This window comes from Mustela lutreola, chromosome 8 (assembly GCF_030435805.1).
Source record: "Mustela lutreola isolate mMusLut2 chromosome 8, mMusLut2.pri, whole genome shotgun sequence".
Lineage (NCBI taxonomy): Eukaryota > Metazoa > Chordata > Mammalia > Carnivora > Mustelidae > Mustela > Mustela lutreola.
Window position 1 is genome coordinate 25,544,409 of NC_081297.1, and position 24,380 is coordinate 25,568,788.

The 24,380-nt window shown below is 37.0% G+C and overlaps 1 protein-coding gene across 1 annotated transcript in view; it reads right to left on the reverse strand.

Moving 5' to 3' along the window:
* Positions 1-2,304: 2,304 nt before the first annotated feature.
* LOC131838243 (ankyrin repeat domain-containing protein 26-like) overlaps positions 2,305-24,380 on the reverse strand; it is a 38,759-nt gene continuing 16,683 nt past the window's right edge. The window contains exons 5-9 of the mRNA XM_059184052.1: positions 16,619-16,888; positions 15,406-15,620; positions 14,002-14,167; positions 3,624-3,669; positions 2,305-2,546 (exon numbers count right to left, since the gene is read on the reverse strand). Of these exons, the coding sequence (XP_059040035.1) occupies positions 2,407-2,546; positions 3,624-3,669; positions 14,002-14,167; positions 15,406-15,620; positions 16,619-16,888 (837 nt within the window). The 3' untranslated portion in view covers positions 2,305-2,406. The remainder of the gene's footprint in view (positions 2,547-3,623; positions 3,670-14,001; positions 14,168-15,405; positions 15,621-16,618; positions 16,889-24,380) is intronic.

Below are 24,380 nucleotides of genomic sequence, written 5' to 3' on the forward strand. Positions count from 1 at the left end.
TCTGAGCCAAAGCCAGACATTTAATCAACTGAGCCATCCAGGTGCCCAATAAAGACATTTTTAAATAGAGGTTCATTACCTGGGAGTTCTCACTCATGAAAATTTTAAAGTATGTACATAAACAAACAGAAGAAAAATAATCCCAAATAGAAATTCTGAGATGTAAGAAGAGAAAAAAGTTAAATATATAGTTCAATTTAAATGAACATTGAGACTACCATATGAAAGTTATAAAAATAGCAATTATTTTTTAAAGATACAAGACAGAAAACACAAAGCAACAATACACATAAATTTGAAGCCAAGTAAATTAAGTTAAACAGGGCGCCTGGGTGGCTCAGTGGGTTGGGCCGCTGCCTTCGGCTCGGGTCGTGATCTCAGGGTCCTGGGATCAAGGCCCGCGTCGGGCTCTCTGCTCAGCAGGGAGCCTGCTTCCCTCTCTCTCTCTACCTGCCTCTCCATCTACTTGTGATTTCTCTCTGTCATGTAAATAAATAAAATCTTTAAAAAAAATTAAGTTAAACGTATTCAAAATTCTTTGTATTAACATTATCCATGGACGGGAGAAAATCCTCACAAGGATATTAGAATATCAATAGTAGCAATGTATGAATCAAATGAATGAAATCACAACTTAATTCAGTTTTCCTGAGAAATGCAAAGATGGTTTAAATGCAAAGTTGGTTTAACATGAGCATATAATATAATTCACCACTGACAAATTATTAAAAATATTATCTCAATATATGCAAAATAAACCTTCATTCATTTAACATTCATCCATGATAAAACTTAGAAAACTAATAGTATAAGGGATCTGTTAATATAATTGTCAAATAAAGACCCTAGGTGATCCCATAACAAATGCTCTTTGGTGTTCTCACCTTTTATAATCATTTTCCCTTAAGTGTAGCCAAGATCTGTGACTTGACCTTAGCCATTAGAACATGGCAACTGTAAAGGAATCTTGCAGATATAATTGTTAATTTCAAGTTAATCAAAAAGGGATTATTCTATGCAAGCCTGTTTGAAGCAGGTGAAGTCCTTACAAGACTGAGCCCTCTCTGCAGGGAAATTCTTCTTACTGGCCTCATGAAGTAAAAAGCCATATTGGAGACGCCTACTGGGCAAAGAAGGAGGAACAGCCTTGCTATAGACTGAATATTTCTGTCCCTCCAGCTCCCAAATTAGTGTGTTAAAACTTAGTTTTCAATGTAATTGTATTTGGAGGTGGAAACTTTGGGAAGTGATTACTCATGAAGGTGGAACCCTCATGAATGGGTTTAGTGCCCTCATAAAGGAGTCCTGAGAGAGCTCCCATGGCCCTGTGCAGTACAAAGAAACAGGAGGAAGACCACCATTCATGAACCAGAAAGTAGGCCCTCACTGGGCCTTGAATTTGGACTTCCCAGCCTCCAGAACTATTAAAAACAAAATAATAAGATAGTTTAGCAAGATAGGGTCAACTGTATTAGAATTAATTGCCTGATTGTCAAGGTGGTACAGTAGTTATGTGGAATGTACTGACTTGTAGGATATAAACACTATGGGAATCAGGCATAATTTAACAAATGTCTTGCAAATGGTTTTGGGGTAAAAGTTCTTTTTTTTTCTTCTAATTTTAAGACTGTTCTGAAAAAGTAAATAAAAAATAAACAGAAAAGATGAAGAGCCTTAGGCAAATCTTATTTCACCATGAGGGAAGAGCTATGAATCAGTATTTATTTATTTATCTATTTTTTAAAAATTTTTAAAGATTTTATTTATTTATTTGACGAGAGAGAGAGAGATCACATGTAGGCAGAGAAGTAGATGGAGAGAGAGATGGAAGCAGGCTCCCCACTGAGCAGAGCATCCGATGTGGGGTTCGATCCCAGGATCATGAAACCATGATCTTAGCTGAAGACAGAGGCCCAACCCACTGAGCCACCCAGGCACCCCAGAATCAGTATTTAAAATTAAAATTATACATGGGTTTTATGGCACTATAAAAATTAGAATATGTGTGAACATTGACAATAAACTTAGCAGCAATATATCAAAATAATGTCTGTCTAAATCTCCAGGTTCATATGTAGTAATAAAAATTGGAAAATACCAAAAAGTTATCAATTAACATGACTGAAGTATTTATGAAAACTTGGTTGGTTGGGTGCTGTTTAGAAAGCTGGTATTTGGGCAGCCTGGAGCATGTAAAATCCATAATGCTGATTTCCACATAAAAAATCTGCTTAAACGTTAATTAGCTGCCAAGAAACATAGCTTAAAATATTATATAAACTTTCATTACACACATGGTCCAGAAATATTTTCTTTTAATCAAGATTTTTGCATATCAAACATTTCATAGGAAGCAATTAAAATGTTGTGTAAACATCAAGTAAATAAATTTTTACTATTTATCTTTCAGATGCTATCCTTTTGCTTCAGAAACTCTGAGTTCTCTCTGTATGTTTTCATTACGTCATCACAATCTGTATGTCTTGCAAAAGTAGATTCAAAAGAGGTGGCCTCACCAGATAAGCCTGATTTAAATTCAGCAGCCGCTGAAAAGAAAAAGAATTACAGTCTTTCTCTATAATAATTCATTATTAACTAAAAGTTAGTAAAAAAAGCAAAGTTGAAGCCTAATGAGTGTTATGAAGAATGAAAAATATCTAATACAACTACAATATAAAATACAAGATTACTTTTAAACGTATTTTGCTCATGGTTGTCCACTGAGGTAATTGCTATTGTGGAAAAACATCAGAGCTTCTGTTTTTCTTATTACAAGATGATAACAGAGCCCACCCATGAACAATCATATAGGACAGACTGAAAAATCAAACAGGCAATTTTCAGAGTTGAACATAAGATGCACAGAAGGAAAATCCTAGTTTTCTATCAATATTGTCTGCCTTTTGGTGTAAGGGATATGTAAGCTGATGCCTGAAGGACAGGGAAGAAGCAAGCCAGGTAGAGGGAAGATGCATATACAAAGAATGTACACAGAGTGAGAAAGAACACTTGTGGAATTGCAAGTAGTTGATGCTGAAGAGGTGGGAGAGCAAAGCCACAGAGTAGGGTAAATGTTAGCGAAAGAGAAGGCTGAAAAATCTGGCAAGAACCAAACTGAGTTGGGGTTTTTTATTCCATGTATAGAGATTGGAATTTTACCCAATGGCAAGAGGTAAATCAATGACAAAATCAACGACTGGAGATTTAAATGTCACCTGTCAAGTGACAGCTATTTGAACTATAATTGCTTAACTATTACCTAAGACAAGACTGCTGTTTTTTGGGGAGGGGGATGTTTATATCATTAGCAGAAACAAAGATTTGAAAAAGCCCACATATTTAGGTTGACAGTTCCAGAGGGATGGCCGAAGTGAAGGAAGATTACAGCTTGAAATAACAGATAAATAGGCATTTGGAGATTTTTTTTTAAGTCTGAAACACAATGACTAAATGAGGAATAAGTATATATCTCATTATATTTATGTTTTACATTTTTATTAGATATATATTAAAATTTTTAACATAGTACCTACTATCCAAACAATGGAAAGCAATGCCATTTAGTATTCATAGTTTATTTCAGAAATCAATAACCATCTTAATTCAGAAATTTGGCAACATACCTTCCTTTGCTGCTCTAGCTATAGTTTCTTCCAACTCCTGCTGCACCTGAAATTAGTCAAATATTATTTATAATGTTCAAGTTAAACAAGAGACATTACTGTAGGAATTATATATAGCTTATGAAATGTGAACTTAAAATAACACTATTATGTCCTCCATGTATTTATGCTCCACAAATAAGTGAAACCATATGATAATTGACTCTCAAGAGGAAAAGGGAGTTGAGGGAAATTGGAAGGGGAGATGAACCACGAGAGACTGAAAAACAATCTTGACAGTTTTGAAGGCACTGGGGGTGGGAGGTTGGGGGAGCCAGGTGGTGGGTATTGTGGAGGGCACAAATTGCATGGAGTACTGGGTGTGGTGAATAAACAATGAATTCTGTTACACTGAAAAGAAATTAATAAAAAAATTTTAATATTAAAAAAACCACTATTGGAGACTGAAACTAAGTTAGAGATTGCTTGAATAGAAAGATAATCACATAAATAAAATAAATGCCTATTTATTTTAATCTTAGGTAACAGAAGAAATACTTGTAATGCTATTTAGATAAATCTGATAAAAAGTACAATTAATATTGGTATATTAAATATACAAAATTTCTGGAAGAAGAGGAATACGGCAGAGGCATAGGGGACCATAGTTTTGTCCAGTTCCTGGAATTCAGCTTGAGTTTTCAAATCATTCTGAACACCTGTGAACTCAACCTGAGATCTAAGAAAAGAACTGCTATAATTCTACAAATAGAAAAGTGACCATGTTCTGCAAGGTAGGAGGTGTGGCATGGAGAAGTGAATCCAAGGTGATACATGAGAAGATAAACTGTTGGTGGGGTGGGATGCATAAACCACCTATCAGAAAGTGATATAGCAGTTGCATGCAAACTGAAACTTTTATAAGTCTAATCTGGTGAGAGAGATCCCTGCTTGAAAAGCACTCAGGTGGAGAAGTAGGTCAGAATCCTAGGTAGAACTGCCTGATCTCAGGATTCCCGAGGTCACAGACCAAATGGGGAGCCTGAGTATGGGTGTTTCAGCAGGGAAGCCAGCTGCAATCAAAGAGCAGAGGAGCAGGCTTTCAGCTCAGTGTTGCCATTAACCACAAACCCCATCCCGCTGGGTAACTGCTCTTAGAGTAGGGACCCAACACACAGAAAAGCCAGGGCAAGACCTTCCTCCCCCGTCCCCGGAGGAGCAGCATGAATGCATGCCAAAGGAGACTGTGAAGTTTGGAAACTCCAAAGGGGGTAGCATGGCTGAGATAAAAATGCTCAAAGGTTGGGCATGCAGAGAGCACATACAGAAACCAGGGAAACAAGAATGATAGACAGATTTTCTGTGAGGGCACACTGAAGAGTGGAGGGAGCCCACTTTCAGCTCTAGGGATGGACACTGGGAGGCTCACATTTTCATTCTAATCCTCTCAAGTGGTGTGGAAAACCGTCAGGGAACAAAAGCCACAAAGAGGAATCTGGAAGCCCTTACTTAGCCTGCCCCCCTGGCAAGGGCATTGCAATACCACCAGGGCAAAGACCTCTGAGAATCAGCTAAAGCTCAAAGTCTCCTCCCCCAGAAAATCAGCAAGAACTTAGCACTAGGATCAACTTTAACCAATCACAGAGAACTGCAAAACTCTAGTGCTGGGGGAAAATACTATATAGGACTCATGGCTCCTTAATCTTTCTAGTTTAATTTTCTTTTTCTTTTTCCATTTCAACCAATTTCTCATTTTATCAACTCGGGTTTTTAAATTTTTTTTTAATTTCAATTTTTTTTTAATTTTTAATTTTTTATAAACATATATTTTTATCCCCAGGGGTACAGGTCTGTGAATCACCAGGTTTACACACTTCACAGCACTCACCAAAGCACATACCCTCCCCAGTGTCCATAATCCCACCCCCTTCTCCTAAACTCCCTCCCCCCAGCAACCCTCAGTTTGTTTTGTGAGATTAAGAGTCACTTATGGTTTGTCTCCCTCCCAATCCCATCTTGTTTCATTAATTCTTCTCGTACCCACTTAAACCCCCATGTTGCATCACCACTTCCTCATATCAGGGAGATCATATGATAGTTGTCTTTCTCTGCTTGACTTATTTCACTAAGCATGATATGCTCTAGTTCCATCCATGTTGTCGCAAATGGCAAGATTTCATTTCTTTTGATGGCTGCATAGTATTCCATTGTGTATATATACCACATCTTCTTGATCCATTCATCTGTTGATGGACATCTAGGTTCTTTCCATAGTTTGGCTATTGTGGACATTGCTGCTATAAACATTCGGGTGCACGTGCCCCTTTGGATCACTACATTTGTATCCTTAGGGTAAATACCCAATAGTGCAATTGCTGGGTCATAGGGCAGTTCTATTTTCAACATTTTGAGGAACCTCCATGCTGTTTTCCAGAGTGGCTGCACCAGCTTGCATTCCCACCAACAGTGGAGGAGGGTTCCCCTTTCTCCGCATCCTCGCCAGCATCTGTCATTTCCTGACTTGTTGATTTTAGCCATTCTGACTGGTGTGAGGTGATATCTCATTGTGGTTTTGATTTGTATTTCCCTGATGCCGAGTGATATGGAGCACTTTTTCATGTGTCTGTTGACCATCTGGATGTCTTCTTTGCAGAAATGTCTGTTGATGTCCTCTGCCCATTTCTTGATTGGATTATTTGTTCTTTGGGTGTTGAGTTTGCTAAGTTCTTTATAGATTCTGGACACTAGTCCTTTATCTGATATGTCGTTTGCAAATATCTTCTCCCATTCTGTCAGTTGTCTTTTGATTTTGTTAACTGTTTCCTTTGCTGTGCAAAAGCTTTTGATCTTGATGAAATCCTGGCGTTGTTCCTAGGAAGATGTTGCTGCGGCTGAGGTCGAAGAGGTTGCTGCCTGTGTTCTCCTCAAGGATTTTGATAGATTCCTTTCGCACATTGAGGTCCTTCATCGATTTTGAGTCTATTTTTGTGTGTTGTGTAAGGAAATGGTCCAATTTCATTTTTCTGCATGTGGCTGTCCAATTTTCCCAGCACCATTTATTGAAGAGGCTGTCTTTTTTCCATTGGACATTCTTTCCTGCTTTGTCGAAGATTAGTTGACTGTAGAGTTGAGGGTCTATTTCTGGGCTCTCTATTCTGTTCCATTGATCTATGTGTCTGTTTTTGTGCCAGTACCATGCTGTCTTGATGATGAAGAAATGGAACAAATAATTCTAAAATTTATATGGAACCAGAAAAGACCTCGAATAGCCAAAGGGATATTGAAAAAGAAAGCCAACGTTGGTGGCATCACTATTCCGGACTTAATTTCAATTTTTATAGTGACATTCTGTCCTTTCATAGTGTTTAACTTTATTTTTGATTATATATATTTTTTCATTCTTTACAATTTTGGGGTGTAGTTTCCTCCAGCAAACAGACCAAAATATACCCAGAATCTAGTGTATTGTTCTGTTCTCATCACCTGTCTGATTATATTCTTTCTCTTTTAAAATTTTTATCTTATTCATTTATTTATTTTGGTTTCTGGTTCTTCTGATTGGCTTAAGATTATATTTCTCTGGGGTTGTTGTTGTTATTTTAGTATTCTGTTCTCTCATTTTCTGTTCTTCTCTAGACAGAATGACTAGATGGAAAAACTCACCTGAAATAAGAGAATCTACTACTGACTGTCAGGGACCTACTCAGTATGGATATAAGTAAGATGACAGAATTAGAGTTTGGAATAACAATTATAAAAATACTAGCTGGGCTTGAACAAAGCATAAAAGACACTGGAATATCCTTTTCTGCAGAAATAAAAGAACAAAAATATTACCAAGTTGAAATCAAAAGGTTATTAAGGAGATGCAATTAAAAAAAAAAAAAAAAAAGGAGGCTCCGGAGGAGTCAAGATGGCGGAGAAGTAGCAGGCTGAGACTACTTCAGGTAACAGGAGATCAACTAGATAGCTTATCTAAAGATTGCAAACACCTACAAATCCAACGGGAGATTGAAGAGAAGAACAGCAATTCTAGAAACAGAAAATCAACCACTTTCTGAAAGGAAGGACTGGCAGAGAAGGAAATCCAAAGCGACAGGAAGATAGACTGCGGGGGGAGGGGCCGGCTCCCAACAAGCAGCGGAGCAATGGAGCACAAAATCAGGACTTTTAAAAGTCTGTTCTGCTGAGGGACATCGCTCCAGAGGCTAAACCAGGGTGAAGCCCACACGGGGTCAGCTTGGCCTCAGGTCCTGCAGGGTCACAGAAGGATCGGGGGTGTCTGAGTGTCACAGAGCTTGCAGGTGTTAGAGCGGGGAAGCCGACTACAGAGACAGAGCTGAGGAGTGAGCTCTCAGCTCAGGGTTACCTTAAACCAGTCGCAGGCTCTGTGAGGTCGGAGCGCAGCCAGAGGCCAGGGAGACAGGAGTAATTGGGTGCTGTTATCTGAGGGTGCACTGAAGAGGGGGACCCCGGGCTCTCGGATCCTCCTGGCCAGAGACCAGGAGGCCACCATTTTTATTCCGGTTTTCTGGAACTCTATAGAAAGCGCTCAGGGAACAAAAGCTCCCGAAAGCAAACCCGAGCGATTACTCAGCCCGGCCCCTTGTAAGGGCGGTGCAATTCCGCCTGGAGCAAAGACACTTGAGAATCAATACAACAGGGCCCTCCCCCAGATGATCAACAAGAAATCCAGCCAGGACCAAGTTCACCTGCCAAGGAGTGCAGATTCAATATCAAGGAGAGATGCAGAATTCCAGAGGAGGAGAAAGCAAAGCACGGATCATGGCTTTCTCCCCATGGTTCTTTAGTCTTGCAGTTAATTTAAACTTTTTTTTCTTTTCAATTATTTTTCTTCTGCTGCTAAATTTTTTTTAACTTTTCTTTTCTTTTTTTTAACATTTTTTATCTAGTTTATCTAATATATATATTTTTTCTTTTTTATATTTTTTATTTATTCTTCCTTTTAATTTTTTTTCTGAACCTCTTTTTATCCCCTTTCTCCCTCTGCCCCCACAATTTGGGATCTCTTCTGATTTGGTTGAAGTGTATTTTCCTGGGGTCTTTGCCACCTTTTTAGTATTTTACTTGCACCTTCATATACTCTTATCTGGACAAAATGACAAGGCAGAAAAATTCACCCCCAAAATAGAACAAGAGGCAGTACCAAAGGCTAGGGACCTAATCAATAATATGTCAGATCTAGAGTTCATAATGATGATTCTCAAGGTTCTAGTCGGGCTTGAAAAAGGCATGGAAGATAGTAGAGAAACCCTCTCGGGAGATATAAAAGCCCTTTCTGCAGAAATAAAAGAACTATAATCTAACCAAGTTGAAATCAAAAAAGCTATTAATGAGGTGCAATCAAAAATGGAGGCTCTCACTGCTAGGATAAGTGAGGCATAAGAAAGAATTAGTGATATAGAAGACCAAATGACAGAGAATAAAGAAGCTGAGCAAAAGAGAGACAGACAGCTACTGGACCATGAGGGGAGAATTCGAGAGATAAGTGACACCATAAGACAAAACAACATTAGAATAATTGGGATTCCAGAAGAAATAGAAAAAGAGATGGGAGCAGCAGGTATATTGGAGATAATTATTGGAGAGCATTTCCCTAATATGGGAAATTAGGAGAGCATTATTGGAGAGCATTTCCCTAAAATGTTAAATTTTGATGCTTGAAAAATCCAGGAGGTGCAGAGAACCCCCCTCAAAACCAACAAGAATAGGTCCACACCCCATCACCTAAGAGTAAAATTTACAAGTATTAGTGACAAAGAGAAAATCCTGAAAGCAGCCCAGGAAAAGAAGTCTGTAACATACAATGATAAAAATATTAGATTGGCAGCTGAGTTATCCACAGACCTGGCAGGCCAGAAGGAGCTGGCATGATATATTCAGAGCAGTAAATGAGAAAAACATGTAGCCAAGAATGCTATATCGAGCTAGGCTATCATTGAAAATAGAAGGAGAGATAAAAAGCTTCCAGGACAAACAAAAACTGAAAGAATTTGCAAACACCAAACCAGCTCCACAGGAAATATTGAAAGGGTCCTCTAAGCAAAGAGAGAGCCTAAAAGTAGTAGATCAGAAAGGAACAGAGACAATATACAGTAACAGTCACCTTACAGGCAATACAATGGCACTAAATTCATATCTCTCAATAGTTACCCTGAATGTTAATGGACTAAATGCCCCAATCAAAAGACACAGGGTATCAGAATGGATAAAAAAACAAAACCCATCTATATGTTGCCTACAAGAAACTCATTTTAGACCCAAAGACACCTCCAGATTTAAAGTGAGGGGGTGGAAAACAATTTACCATGCTAATGGACATCAGAAGAAAGCAGGGGTGGCAATCTTTATATCAGATCAATTAGATTTTAAACCAAAGACTATAATAAGAGATGAGGAAGGACACTATATCATACTTCTTTCCAACAAGAAGATCTAACAATTTTAAATATCTATGCCCCTAACATGGGAGCAGCCAACTATATAAACCAATTAATAACAAAATCAAGGAACACATCAACAATAATACAATAATGTAGGGGACTTTAACACTTCCCTCACTGAAATGGACAGATCATCCAAGCAAAATATCAACAAGGAAGTAAAGGCCTTAAATGACACACTGGACCAGATGGACATCATACATATATTCAGAACATTGTATCCCAAAGCAACAGAATGCACATTCTTCTCTAGTGCACATGGAACATTCTCCAGAATAGATCATATCCTCGGTCCTAAATCAGGTCTCAACTGCTATCAAAAGATTGGGATCATTCCCTGCATACTTTCAGACCACAATGCTCTGAAGCTAGAACTCAATCACAAGAGGAAATTTGGAAAGCACCCAAATACATGGTGACTAAACAGTATCCTTCTAAAGAATGAATGGGTCAGGGGCACCTGGGTAGCTCAGTGGGTTAAAGCCTCTACCTTCGGCTCAGGGCATGATCCCTGGGTCCTGGGATCGAGCCCCATATCGGGCTCTCTGCTGGGCAGGGAGCCTGCTTCCCTTCCTCTCTCTCTACCTCTGTCTCTGCCTATTTGCGATCTCTCTCTCTCTCTCAAATAAATAAATAAAATCTTTAAAAAAAAATGAATGGGTCAACCAGGAAATTAAAGAAGAATTCAAAAAATTCATGGAAACAAATGATAATGAAAACACAACGGTTCAAAATCTGTGAGACACAACAAAGCCAGTCCTGAGAGGAAAATATATAGCGGTACAAGCCTTTCTCAAGAAACAAGAAAGGTCTCAAGTATACAACCTAACCCTACACTGGAAGGAATGGAGAAAGAACAAAGAAAGCCTAAACCCAGAAGGAGAAGAGAAATCACAAAGATCAGAGCAGAAATCAATGAAATAGAAACCAAAAAAACAATAGAACAAATCAATGAAACTAGTAGTTGGTTCTTTGAAAGAATAAATAAAATTGATAAACCCCTGGCCAGAATTATCAAAAAGAAAAGAGAAAGGACCCAGTTAAATAAAATCATGAATGAAAGAGCAGAGATCACAGCTAACACTGAAGAAATTTAGACAATTATAAGAACATACTACGAGCAACTCTACACCAACAAATTTGACAATCTGGAAGAAATGTATGCATTCCCAGAGACATGCAAACTACCACAACTGAACCAGGAAGAAATATAAAACCTGAACAGACCCATAACCAGTAAGGAGATTGAAACAAAAATCTCCAAACAAACAAAAGCCCAGGGCCAGGCGGCTTCCCGGGGGAGTTCTACCAAACATTTAAAGAAGAAATAATTCCTATTCTCCTGAAACGGTTCCAAAAAATAGAAATGGAAGGAAAACTTCCAAACTCATTTTATGAGGCCAGTATCACCTTGATCCCCAAAACAGACAAGGATCCCATAAAAAAAGGGAACTATCAATATCCTTGATGAACACATATGCGAAAATTCTCACCAAAATGCTAGCCAATAGGATTCAACAGTACATTAAAAGGATTATTCACCACGACCAAGTGGGATTTATTCCAGGGCTGCAAGGTTGGTTCAATATCCGCAAATCAATCAATGTGATACAACACATTAATAAAAGAAATTACAAGAAAAGAAAGAACAAGAACCATATGATACTCTCAATAGGTGCTGAAAAAGCATTTGACAAAAGTTCAGCATCCCTTCCTGATCAAAACTCTTCAAAGTGTAGGGATAGAGGGCACATACCTCAATATTATATTAAATGGATGGAATCAGTGGGAACTCCAACTAGTATCAAAAGAAAATATAAAGAAGAACCAATCAGAGCTGAAAAATACAATAACTTGAAATGAAAAATACACCAGAGGGAATCAACAGCAGATCAAAGGCTACAGATGAACAGATCAGTGATCTACAGGACAGGGCAGCAGAAGTCATCCAAGCCAAAAAACAAAAAGATAAAAGAATTTTTAAAATGAGGACATGTTAAGGGACCTCCTAGGATCAAGCCCCACACCAGGCCCCGTGCTCAGGGCGTCTGCTTCTCCCTCTCTCTGTGGCCCTCCCCTCCCATCTGTGTTCTCTCTTGCTTGCTCTCAAAAATACATTAAAAGAAAGAAAGGAAAAAAGAAATAAAGAAGAAAGAAAGACAAGGACATAACTAGAAATAAGAAAATTATGAAAGAAAGAGTTTTATTGGTAAAAGCAAACATACAATAAAAGTAATAGATTGATCACTTTTATATAGGCAGTATGAATGTTAAAAGACAAGAGCACTAACAACAATTGTATCTACAGTAATTAGTTAAGGGATACACAAAATTAAAAGATGTAAACTAAGACATCAAATACATAAAACAAGGTGGGGTGGAAAAATGTAGTGTTTTTAAAATGTGTTTGAACTTAAGTAACCAACAACTTAAAATAGACTTCTATATCCATGGGATGTTATATATGAACTTCATTGTGATCACAAAAATCTATAATATACAAAAAAGAAAAAGAAAGGCAACCAAGCATAACACTAAAGAAAGTCCTCAAATTAGGAGGGAAGAGAGCAAGACAATAAGGAAACCAAAAAAAGAACAAGATTGAGGCCTCATTTACCATGAGCCTATGTTACTTTTGTCCGCATTTGTAAGACCATGAATATACTTTCAAAACCATAAACCTATGTACATTGATTGAAATGGATATTTTAAAAACAATGATATACAACAGAAACCAGCTGCTACTTAAAGACACCCTATTATTCCCATCTTAGTCATCAATCATTCAAGTAATGGCAAGGAAGATATACGTGGACTTCATTTTAAAAATTCCAGTTGTGGGGCACCTGGGTGGCTCAGTCAGTTAAGGATCTGATCTTGACTTTGGTTCAGGTCATGATCTTAGGATCATTCAGACTGAGCCCTGCATCAGACTCTGCACTGAGTATGGAGCCTGCTTACCCTCTGCACCTCACCCCCCACTGCCAGCTTGCACACACACTCTCTCTCTCTCTCTAAAAAAAAAAAAAAAAAGAATTCTGTATTTGCTTGATTTAGCGATTTAGAAAATGCTCTACAATTGCTCAGCAGGACATTTTGTAAAAATTGAAATAGAAGTGTTATAAGTTTTAAAAAATGCTCCAAGTAAGACAACAATTAAGGATGTACTCTCAGGTGAGAAAATGACAGCAATTACAACTGAAAAAGTAAAACTAATCTCTTTAGCACTACAAGTTTATTTAATGCATAAAAAGGACTTATCATAGGCTCTTTTAAATAATAAATACCCATATGTGATTAAGTGTTTGGATTCTTATTGTTCACTTATCCATAGGGGTGGGAAAAATGGGAAATAACAAACTTTAAAATTGTTATGAACCATTGCCAACCAGAAAATTAGTCAAAGCATCTAAGTATAGATTTCATTAGTGAGCAATAATAGTTACTTTCTAAAATTGAATTTAGATGTAGGTTTTTAAGAAATTTAAAATGTGTCCATTTTGGGGTACCTGGGTAACTTAGTCAAGTGTCTGACTCTTGTTTTTGGCTCAGGTTATGATCTTAGGATTGTAAGGCTGGGCCCCATGTAGGGTTCCACACTCAGCAGGAAGTCTGCTTGAGAATCTCACACTCTCTCCCCCTCTTGTACACTCTCTCTCTAAAATAAATAAAATCTTGAAAAAATAATAAAATATGTCAGTTTAATTATATTTATTGATAAAGGTTATAATAGGTTTCTCTTGAAAGTAAGAGCTTCAGGATCTAAGAAAAAAATCAAAATTTCTGTCTCATTTCTTTATTAGCACAAATAATTATGACTTTTACTTAGAGTGTATTTAGTTAGCTAAACAACTCAGAATTTTACCAAATTAAAAACAAAAATTATATCAGGAATCTGAAACCCAAGGAAAAAGAGGAAAAATAATATAACTAACCTTGGTGATGTAAGTATCAATGTCATTACTTGAACGCCTTGAGTTTGAGGTTCGAGTCACCATGTTTTCTCTTACAGCAACATTTCTATTGAATAGTGAACTATTATTATTAACATTTCTACCATAAGGCAGATCTGGGGCTGGCCTCATATTGGCCGCACTAGTCCTGTTCAGATAACAAAACACAATGCTTAGTATTTCATTTCTCCCCAAATCAGTCTAAATTACTTGCATTTTTTAAGTTTCCATAATAGTAAACAGAATGTGCCATTAATAGTGTTTTAACATGGTAAATGTGACAGAGAAGACCCACTATGTATAATTATTGGTTTAAAACTGTTCTAAAGAAGTACATATATTTCTAGGGTTCCTAACTAACAAGTAATTCAAATTAAGGAGGGAGAGAAATGGCTATCAGTGATGTCCATGGCCTAACAGGTTATACCTGCTGTCTTCTGGAATGGTTGTACTTAAAAGATTCTTGGGGATGCCATGATACATACTTATATTTAGCAAACCAGTTGAGAGCTGCAAAAATAAACCATCCTGGGGGTCTGGGTGGCTCGGTCAGTTAACCATCTGCCTTCAACTCAGGTCAGGACCCCACAGTCCTGGAATTGAGCCCCACACTGGGCTCCCTGCTTGAGGGAAGCCTGCTTCTCCCTCACCCTCTGCCTGTTGCTCCCCTCTGCTTGTGCTCACTTGCTCTCTCTCTCTCTCTCTCTCTCTCTCTCTCTCTGTGTCAAATAAATATGTAAAATCTTTAAAGGAAAATAAAAATTTTAAAAATCCCTCAAAGACATTTTTCAAGCATTGGCTTTCACCACTCTTGTACATTTCACACATTACCTCAGAGAGATTGAGCATTTGGCACTGAGGAAAAATTTAGACGAACAATTGCTAGAGGACAGAGTTGTGATCATAAAGAACTGAAACAGCTCCAGAGGCAATTAGGTTATAACACAGATACCAGGGTACTGGGGGTGGAATCTACCATTTCCATCTTGACATTTTGGGTTAAAGAAATAAAGAAATAAACTAACATTAATAAATAAATATTAATCAACTCATTTCTATTTAGGGTAATTCTGACAATTTTATAATAATATGCTGTCTAAATTATAAATCTTCCAACAATTAGTTTAAAGACTAGGAGATCAGATTAACTGAAAATATGCAAGGGAAAAAAATAAAATCATTTAAAACAACAACAAAAAAGAGAAATGCAAACTGACTTGGACTAGCATTTCGACAATAAGTTCATTTACAAACATCATTTTTCAAAATTATACTATCTAGTTGGCTTTCACTTACTAATGATCTCATGATCGTGGCTCCATAAAAATTATGGTTTATAGGCAAATTAATAAGCTAACTCTACTTTCTATGATTGTTTTAACTTACTTGTTCAGTTCATTTGTCAATGACATTTGATGTGTTACTTCTTCTAGGTAGAGGTGCTTGTATATGTCCAATTCTATTTTAGTAACGTCTTGAGAATTTTTCATTTTGGATAATTCAAATTCCAGCTCTTTAATTCTGAGTTCCATTTGACTTCTTACTGAAGCATAATTATTTTCTCTTATCTGTGCTAAGGTTTCTTGAAATGCTACTTGCATCTAAAGCAAATCAAAAGCATAGTTTTAAAATTGTTACAACCTGGGTAATTACAGTATATTTCTTTCTTTTAGTTTTGTGTCAATGATTCAGAGAGCAATTTTTAAAGTGAAAAAAAAAAGCTGAAATGTAAAATATTTATCATTAATGTGAAACTGAATTAAATGTGAATAATGTTCATTCTTACATTAGAGATCATGCAATGATAATTCAAAGAATAATAAAATCATTTAAATTTTAAAAAAGTGAACAATACAACTTAAGAATAATTGAGGTACCTGGAGTGCCTGGATGACTCAGTCATCTGAGAGTCTGACTCTTGGTTTCTGCTCAGATAGTGTTCTCAGGGTCCTGGGATAAAGCCCTGTGTCCTACTCAGCATGAAGTATGCCTAGAATTTTCTCTCTACCTGTCCATCCCCTACTCGTGCTTTCCAAATAAATAAATATTTAATATTAAAAAAAAGGAATAATCCAAGTATGGTACCATTTCTTTTATGTAGGAATGCCCAGAATGGAGCCCAAACAAGCAACTAACTGAGCCACCCATGTACCCCATGATCAAAATTTTTTTAATTTTTTATTTTTTATAAACATATATTTTTATCCCCAGAGGAAATGGTGATGCAACATGGGGGCTTAAGTGGGTAGGAGAAGAATAAATGAAACAAGATGGGATTGGGAGGGAGACAAACCATAAGTGACTCTTAATCTCCCATGATCAAAATTTTTAAAGCACATTTTTTTCTTTTCCTCTCAATAGCCTTGTTTTATACTAACTGGTCTTAAAAAATAAAATGACTTTCTACTGTGAATCATTCTGAAAGATCAATTAGTGTGAATAATAATGAAAACTGAAATTTTTAAAGGGAAGGAACAAATGCTTCCAGAAATTTACCAAATTGCTATAAAGGAAGTAGAGGAAAACTCTACACTGCATATAACCAAAATGTAATTTGCAGTGAAATGAATTAAAACATTTTATAGACAAATAAATTAACCTCTAAAAATAGATCAACTTCTTTTAATTTTTCTGCTACATTCAATCTTGTAGTTTCTTCAAAATCCTCTTTATATTGTTCTATTTTATTATATTCAAACATGTTGACTTCTATACAAATTCTGAGGTTTACTACTTGTTGTTCCAACTTCTTTTTATTCTTCTCTAGTTTTTCACATTTTGTTTGGATTTCTTTCATAGATGATAATTCCCGAATAAGAACCTGGTTTCTTGAAGACACAGTTTCCAGTTTTGCTGTAAGATCATCAACCTGCATGAATAAAATGATACAGTTTGGAAGTAAAGTGAAAAGAATCTAATGCAAAACTAAGACCCCAAATTTTTTTCAAAGATTTTAAATCTCTGCACCAAATATGGGGCTTGAACTCACACCCCCAAGATCAAGAGTCACATACATTACTGACTGCTCTGGGCAGGTGCTCAAATCTTAAAATAAGTTCATTTTCAACAAAATGTTATCTATATTGTAGTACAGTCTTGGAATGCGGAACCTCAAATAACTCAGAAAATGAAGAACAAAATTCAAACCACTAAGAGTTGCTAAAATCGATCTCTGCTGTCATCCTCTTTGCCACACATTTGTATTTAATTTTTATACTTTTATTTTTCTGATTGTTTGATTTTTCCTCCATAAAATAACTGTAAGTCACGTCTTAGTAGAAAGTCTCTTAACCCTTCCCTCATCTTAACACTCCATAATATTTTTAAAAATTTTATTTCTGTATTTGAGAGGGAGAGAGAGCAAGATAGCAAGAGCACAAGAGCAGGGAGAGGGAGAAGCAGACTCCCCACTGATCAGGAAGCCAAGCATGGGGCTCAATCCCAGCATCCCAGGATCACGACCCAAGCCAAAGGCACTTAACTGAACCACCCAGGTGCCCATGTACTCCATAATTTTTAAAGAAGTTTTAGGAATACCATATTGACTTATGTAGGTCTGAGCCAATAAATGCTTACCAAAATAAGACATTGAAAATAAGACTCTAATTAATGAATCTATAAATGCTGATTCTATTGCCATAAGCCTTTTTCTGAATTACAAATGTCTTATGCTAATTTGAATTGCATTCTGAGGAGAAATGATTCACAAGATTAAGAAATCAAATCTCTCAGTAAAAAAAAATAAATAGTAGTGGGGAAAAATTTAGTGAGATGATTCATATATTTTTGGATAAAAAAATTCTTTAACTCGACAGTGTTACAATCCTTTGTTACTTCCCACAAAATAAGAGAATATACTAAGCAATGAAAACAACCAAAAAACTTGCTGGAGTTTCAGTGATGCTGAGTTGGGAAGAACTCCTTTCCTTTAAATATGACTGGAAAGACAAGTGGATGTGGTGGATTTATAAACTGACACTTCTCCCATGACAATCCCTCCCCTTCATATGTAACGGGTTCCTAGTGAACAGAATATGGCAGAGCTGCTGTGTGATTTTTAAGGTGAGGTTAGAAAATGTGATATAGCTTCCATCTGACTTTCTTATTCTAGGAAACCTCACTCTTAGAATCCAGCTGTTGTGGGAAAGCCCAGGGTAGTGAGTCTTCATGCAAATATTCCAGCTGAGACTGCCCTAGCTAACATCCTAGCCAAAAGCCAGCCTCAACAGCCAAACATGTGCCTGAACAAGGTTTTAGATGATTCTAGTTCCCGGCTTCCAGTCATCCCAGGTAATGCCAAATGAAGAAGAAATGAGTTGGTCTTACTCAGCCTTGTCCAAAGATTTGTGAACAAGATAAACGCTGTTTTGAGCCACTAGGTTTTGACATGGTTTATTATATAGCAATAAATAACTAGCACAGATACTGCCATTAAAATGGGGTGCTGCCATTAAAAAAGAAAACCAAAAAACTGAAACTAAACCTTCTTTGAACCAGGAGGTGGTTGGAACCTGAAAGAAGAGTAAGAGCGAGAAGTAGAGAAGATTAAGAATGAAAACCAAAAGGGCTTCCAAGAGACTGTGAGTGGAAACCTGATGGCCCTTGAAGGGGCTTAGAGCAAAGGCTTCTAGACAAGTGAAGAAAATGACACTAGAGGGAAAAGGAACTCATGCTACAAACCACATGAAAGTAAAACTGGTAGGAGAGATAAGCTAAAGAAAGACTATTCAATATGAAGGAACCAGGACTTACTGGGTTCATCTATCTGTTCCTCATTTATAGCCTCTCCACAATGCTGTATTATCAAATAATGCTAAAATGAAGAAATGACTTCTGGGTTAAAAGCAAATCCAGGTAGATATGGCCTATGGATGAAGCCAGAACTATAAACCCTTTATTAAGACTTGAGAAGGACTTAAGGTGTGCCTCAAATTTCTTTAAGGATCTTAAGAGTGTGAGAATTTGAAAGGCATTGTCAAATGAGAGCTGCACAGGAAACCTGAGGTGAAAACTTCTTTCAAAAGACCCAGGAGAATGGCTTTGCTAATGGCATGAAATCAAATCGTATTCATGGAAAACTCAAAAAACTAAGAGAATTATAGTAGCAAAAACACTGTTTGCGAGCTTGGACTAAAAGAGACCAAGATAGTACAAACTAAAAATAGGCCTTTGAGTCTTAGAATTCCACCAGGAGGAAGCAGACTGAAAAAGCAGCTACAAACACAGGTCATTCCTTATGAAACGGACAGAACCAAGAGCTCAAAAAGTAAAGCAAACAACCATGGAGAAGCATTCCCATGGTTAGGACTAAGTCCTCACTGAAGAACTGACAGCATGCTTCAGGGTGTGTTTCAAAACTGCTATGGACTAGTGTGCCTCCCATCTTCTTTCAATGGGAGAGTCCTTAGCAGGTTACCAGAGTGTTCCATTTTGAGTGGTAGAGAACTGTCTTCCTTAATTCCCAAGTGCTCAGATGGAGGGGACTTGCACTCAAGGGACTATACTTCAGGCACCTTGTCCCTGCTGTACCTGCTTAAGATGGTAAGATCTTGGACTCAAGCCCAAACCCAATGGAGAACTGAGATTTGTGGGAGGTATGGGAGGGGGGAGGCGAGTGTATTTTTCATGTGGGAGGACTATAAAAAACTGTGGCCGGTGGGTAAATCATGCTGCTTTTAAAATGTGTCCATAGGTTTTTAAATATTCATCCCATTAAAAAAAAAAAAAAAAAAAAAAAAAAAGACCATGGGCCTACCTTTGTGACTTTCTCCTAACAGAATATGGTGAATGTGATGCTCTGTATATTCCAAGGCTAGGTTACAAAAGACAACAGAGCTTCCGCCTTGCTCTGCAGCTCAGGCAGCTTTTTTGGATTGGAATTTAGCCCTTCATCTTGTAAGAAAATTCAGGCCACAAAGTGTCTAGGTGTGCCCGTGTAAGTGTTTTGGCTGCCTGCCCCAACTATAGTCCTAGACAATAGCCAGCATCAACACCACCAGATGTGAGTGAACAAATCTTCAAAGAGTTCCAGCCCCAAGCCTTTCAGCTGCCCCACCTGAAGCTAGAGGAAGAGAACAAGCTGTCCTAGCCACATTTTTCCTAACAGTAGATTTGTGAACAAAATAAATGTTATTTATTTAAGCCACTAAACTTTGGGGAGTTTGTTAAGACAAAACAAACAGATAGAAAAATGGATGACAAAAAGAGTTCATAAGATACATAATTTATATATTGGAAATTGGTCTCCATTTAAGTGGGAAGTAAAAAAAGTTAAGATTAATTTTTTTTAATTTTAAAATATTTATTCATTTGGGAGAGATACAGAGAGACAGAGAACAAGCAGGGGGAGAGGAAGAGGAGAGGGAGAAGCAGACTCCCTGCTGAGCTGGGAGCCTGAAATGGGACTCAATCCCAGGACCTGGAGATCATGACCTGAGCCGAAGGCAGACACTTAACCATCTTAGTCACCCAGGTGCCCCTAAGATTAATTTAATAATGACAAACAGTGCTAATGAGAAAAAGCCCATAACTAGAAGCAAGACCTAAGAAGTTTTTCTTTCTGTTTTCCCCCATTTAGGATGCCATTACCTGTGCATTTTTTTATATATGACCTTTATTATGTTGAAATATATTCCTTCTAAACCTACTTTTTGAAGGTTTTTTAAAATTTATTTATTTTCAGAAAAACAGTATTCATTATTTTTTTTACCACATCCAGTGCTCCATGCAATCCGTGCCCTCTATAATACCCACCACCTGGTACCCCAACCTCCCACCCCCCCCACCACTTCAAACCCCTCAGATTCCTTTTCTGTTTTTTGGAATAGTTTGAGAATAGGTACTAACTCTTCCTTTAAAATGCTCAGTAGAATTTGCCTCTGGTCCTGGGCTTGTGTTTGTTCATAGTTTTTGGATTAATGATTCCATTTCTTTGCTGGTTTTCAGTCTGTTCAAATTTTCTATTCTTGTTTCAGTTCTGGTAATTTATATGTTTCTAGGAATTTATCCATTTCTTCTACATCATCCAAATTGTTGGCATATAGTCGTTCATAATATTCTTTTATAATTGTTTGCATTTCTGTGGTGTTGATTGTTATTTCTGCTCATCTGTGATTTTATTGGGGTCCTTTTTCTCTTCTTTCTGATAACTCTGGCTAAAGCCTTATCGGTTTTCTTAATTTTTTCAAGGAACCAGCTCCTGGTTTCATTGATCTCTCCTATTTTTGTCTTTTTAAGGTTTATATAGTGTTTACTTCTGCTCTAGTTTTTTAAAAAAATGTATTTGAGAGAGAGAGAGAAAGCGGGGAGAGGGTCAAATGGAGAGGGAGTGAGAGAATCCTCAAGTAGACTCCCTGCTGAGCACAGAGCCAGAAGCAGGGTTCAATCCCAGGACTCTGAGATCATGACCTGAGCTGAAATCAAGAGTCTGCTGCTTAACCAGCTGAGCTACCTACTACTACTACTGCTCTAATTTTTATTATCTCCTTCCTTCTGCTGCCTTTAGGCTTCATTTGTTGTTCTTTTTCTAGCTTCTTTAGGTGATGGTTAGGTTGTTGTAGATTTTTCTTATTTCTTGAGGTAGGCCTGCATTGCTATCTATATACTTCCCTCTTAGAACCATATTTACTGTATCTCAAAAGTTTGGGCAATTGTGTTTTCATTTTCATTTGCTTCCATGTATTTTTAAAAAATTTATTCTCTTATTTCCTCGTTGGTCCATTCATTGTTTAGTAGAATGTTACTTAACCAACATGTATTTGTGGTCTTTCAGATTGTTTCCTATGGCTGACTTCTAATTTAATAGTATTGTGATCAGAAAAGATGCATGGTATGACTTCAGTCTTCTTGTATTTATTAAGACCGGTTTTGTGGGTATTATGGAGGGCATGTATTGCATGGAGCACTGGGTGTGGTGCATAAACAATGAATTTGGGAACATTGAAAAAAAATTTTTAAAAAATTTAAAAAATTTAAAAAAATTTTAAAAAAAGACTTTTTTGTTGCCTAACATATTATCTATTCTATAGAATTTTCCAGAATGTGTATTCTGTTGTTTAAGGATGGAATATTTTGAATATATCTCCTTAGTCCATCTAGTCCAGTGCATTATATAAAGCCACTGTTTCTTTGTTGACTTTCTGATCTGTCCATTGATGTAAGTGGTGAGTTAAAGTACCCGACTCTTGATTATTTCTATTACTTCCTAAAATATCCGAATTGTACATTGTCTTTATGGATACTTTTCAAGTGGGAATAAAAGAAATGAATTTCATTTAAAACATATATAATAAAATTAAAGGACCCTAGTATTATTGTATTATTATCAATTAGTTCTTTTATGTTAGTCATTAATTGTTTTATGTACATGGGTGATCCCATGTTGGATGCATAAATATTTACAATAGATAGTTCTTCTTCCTGTCAGATTGTCCTCTTCATTATGATATAGTGCTCTTGTCTCTTACTGCAGTTGTTCTTTTAGACTCTATTTTGTCCAATATAAGCATTACTATTCTGGCTTTCTTTTTATATCCATTTGCAGGATACATGTTTTTTCCATCCCCTGACTTCCAATCTGCAGGTGTCCTTATGACAAAAATAACACTCTTGCAAGTGGCTTATAAATGGGTCTTGTTTTTTTTCTTCTTCTTCTTCCTTTTTTTAATCCACTCTGACATCCTATGTATTTTGATTAGAGCACTTACCCCATTTATATCCAAAGTAATTATTGATAGATATTTATTTGTCATTTTACTACTTGCTTTGTGGTTGTTTCTGGAGATTTTCTCTGATCATTTTTGTGTCTTCGATGTTTTACTGGTTTTCTTTAGTGATATATTTGGATTTCTTTCTCCTCTTTGACTGTTTATCAGTGTTTTTTTTTTTTTTGTTGTTGTTGTTGTTGTTTTGAGAGGGCATGAGTGGAGTGGGGAGAGGGAAAGAGAATCTTAAGCAGACACCATGGCCAGAATAGAGTGCAGTGCAGGATTCAATCTCACAACCCTGAGATTATGACCTGAGCTGAAATCAAGTCAGATGTTTAACCAACTAAGCCACACAGGCACCACTATTAGTGGGGTTTGATATATAATTTGTATATAACCTCTTCTGCATATAGCAGTCTATATTAAGCTGCTGGTCTTTAAATTTGAGCCCATTCTTTTCTCTTCTTCTCCCCATGCTTTAGGTAAAGTACTACATTTTATATCCTTTTTTTCCTGAGTTCCTTAACTTATTTTTTATATAAATGTTCATTTTTGCTACTTTTGTGTTTCCTGCTTTTATACTGTCACATTTGGTCTCTTGTTTCCACTCAAAGAGTCCCCTTTAATATTTCTTGTGGGGCTAGTTTAGTAGTCACAAACTCCTTTAGTTTTTATCTGGGAAACTCTACCTCTCCTATTCTGAGTAATAGGCTTGCTGGATAGAGTATTCTTGGCTACAGATTTTTCCCATTCACCACGTTGAATAGATAATACCACTCCCTTCTGGCTTGCAAAGTTTCTGCTGAAAAAGTTCCTGCTAGCCTTAAGGGGTTTCCCGTGGAAGTTACTGACTTGCTTTCCCGCTTTTAAGATGTTTTCTTTATCAGTATATTTTGCAAATTCAATTACAATAGGTCTTGGTGTTAGCCTACTATTGTTGATTTTGATAGTTTTATGTGTCTCCTGGATCTTGATGTCTGTTGCCTTCCCTAGATTAGGGACATTTTCTGCTATATTTCTAGAAACAAGTTTTCTTACACCTTTTTTCTCTCTTCTTCTACTGGGACTCCTATAACATGAATGTTATTACATTTGATGGAGTAACTGAGTTCCCTAGTCTGGTCTCATTTTGCATAATTCTTCTTTCTCCCCCTTCTTTGGCTTCATTGCTTTCCATTACTTTGACTTCTTAGTTGTTAATTTATTCCTCTGTTTTTTCCAGCCTGCTGTTCATTGCATTAGGTGTGTTTCTTAACTTATTTATTCCACTCTTCAACTATGATTCTTTTTTAACTCTTTTATCTCTGTTGTAAGGGTCTCAATGATATTGTCATTCTTTTCTCAACTCCAGTGAGTGTCCCTATAATCACTGCTTTAAATCCTCCATCAGCCATGATATTTACATCTGTCTCACTTCAATCTTTGGACCTGTGGCTTTATCCTGTTCTTTCATTTGAGATAAATTCCTCTGTTTTCTCATATTATCTAAGTCTCTACCAGCCTCTCTGTGTTAGAAAAGCCAGTTATGTCATCTGCTCCCAAAAGTAATGGACTTATGACAGAAGACGTCATGTAGCACCCAGGGTCTCATGCTTAGGGGAGTATGTCTAGTGTGTGCAGCATGCACTCTGCTGTTGTGTTCTGGCTGCTCTATCC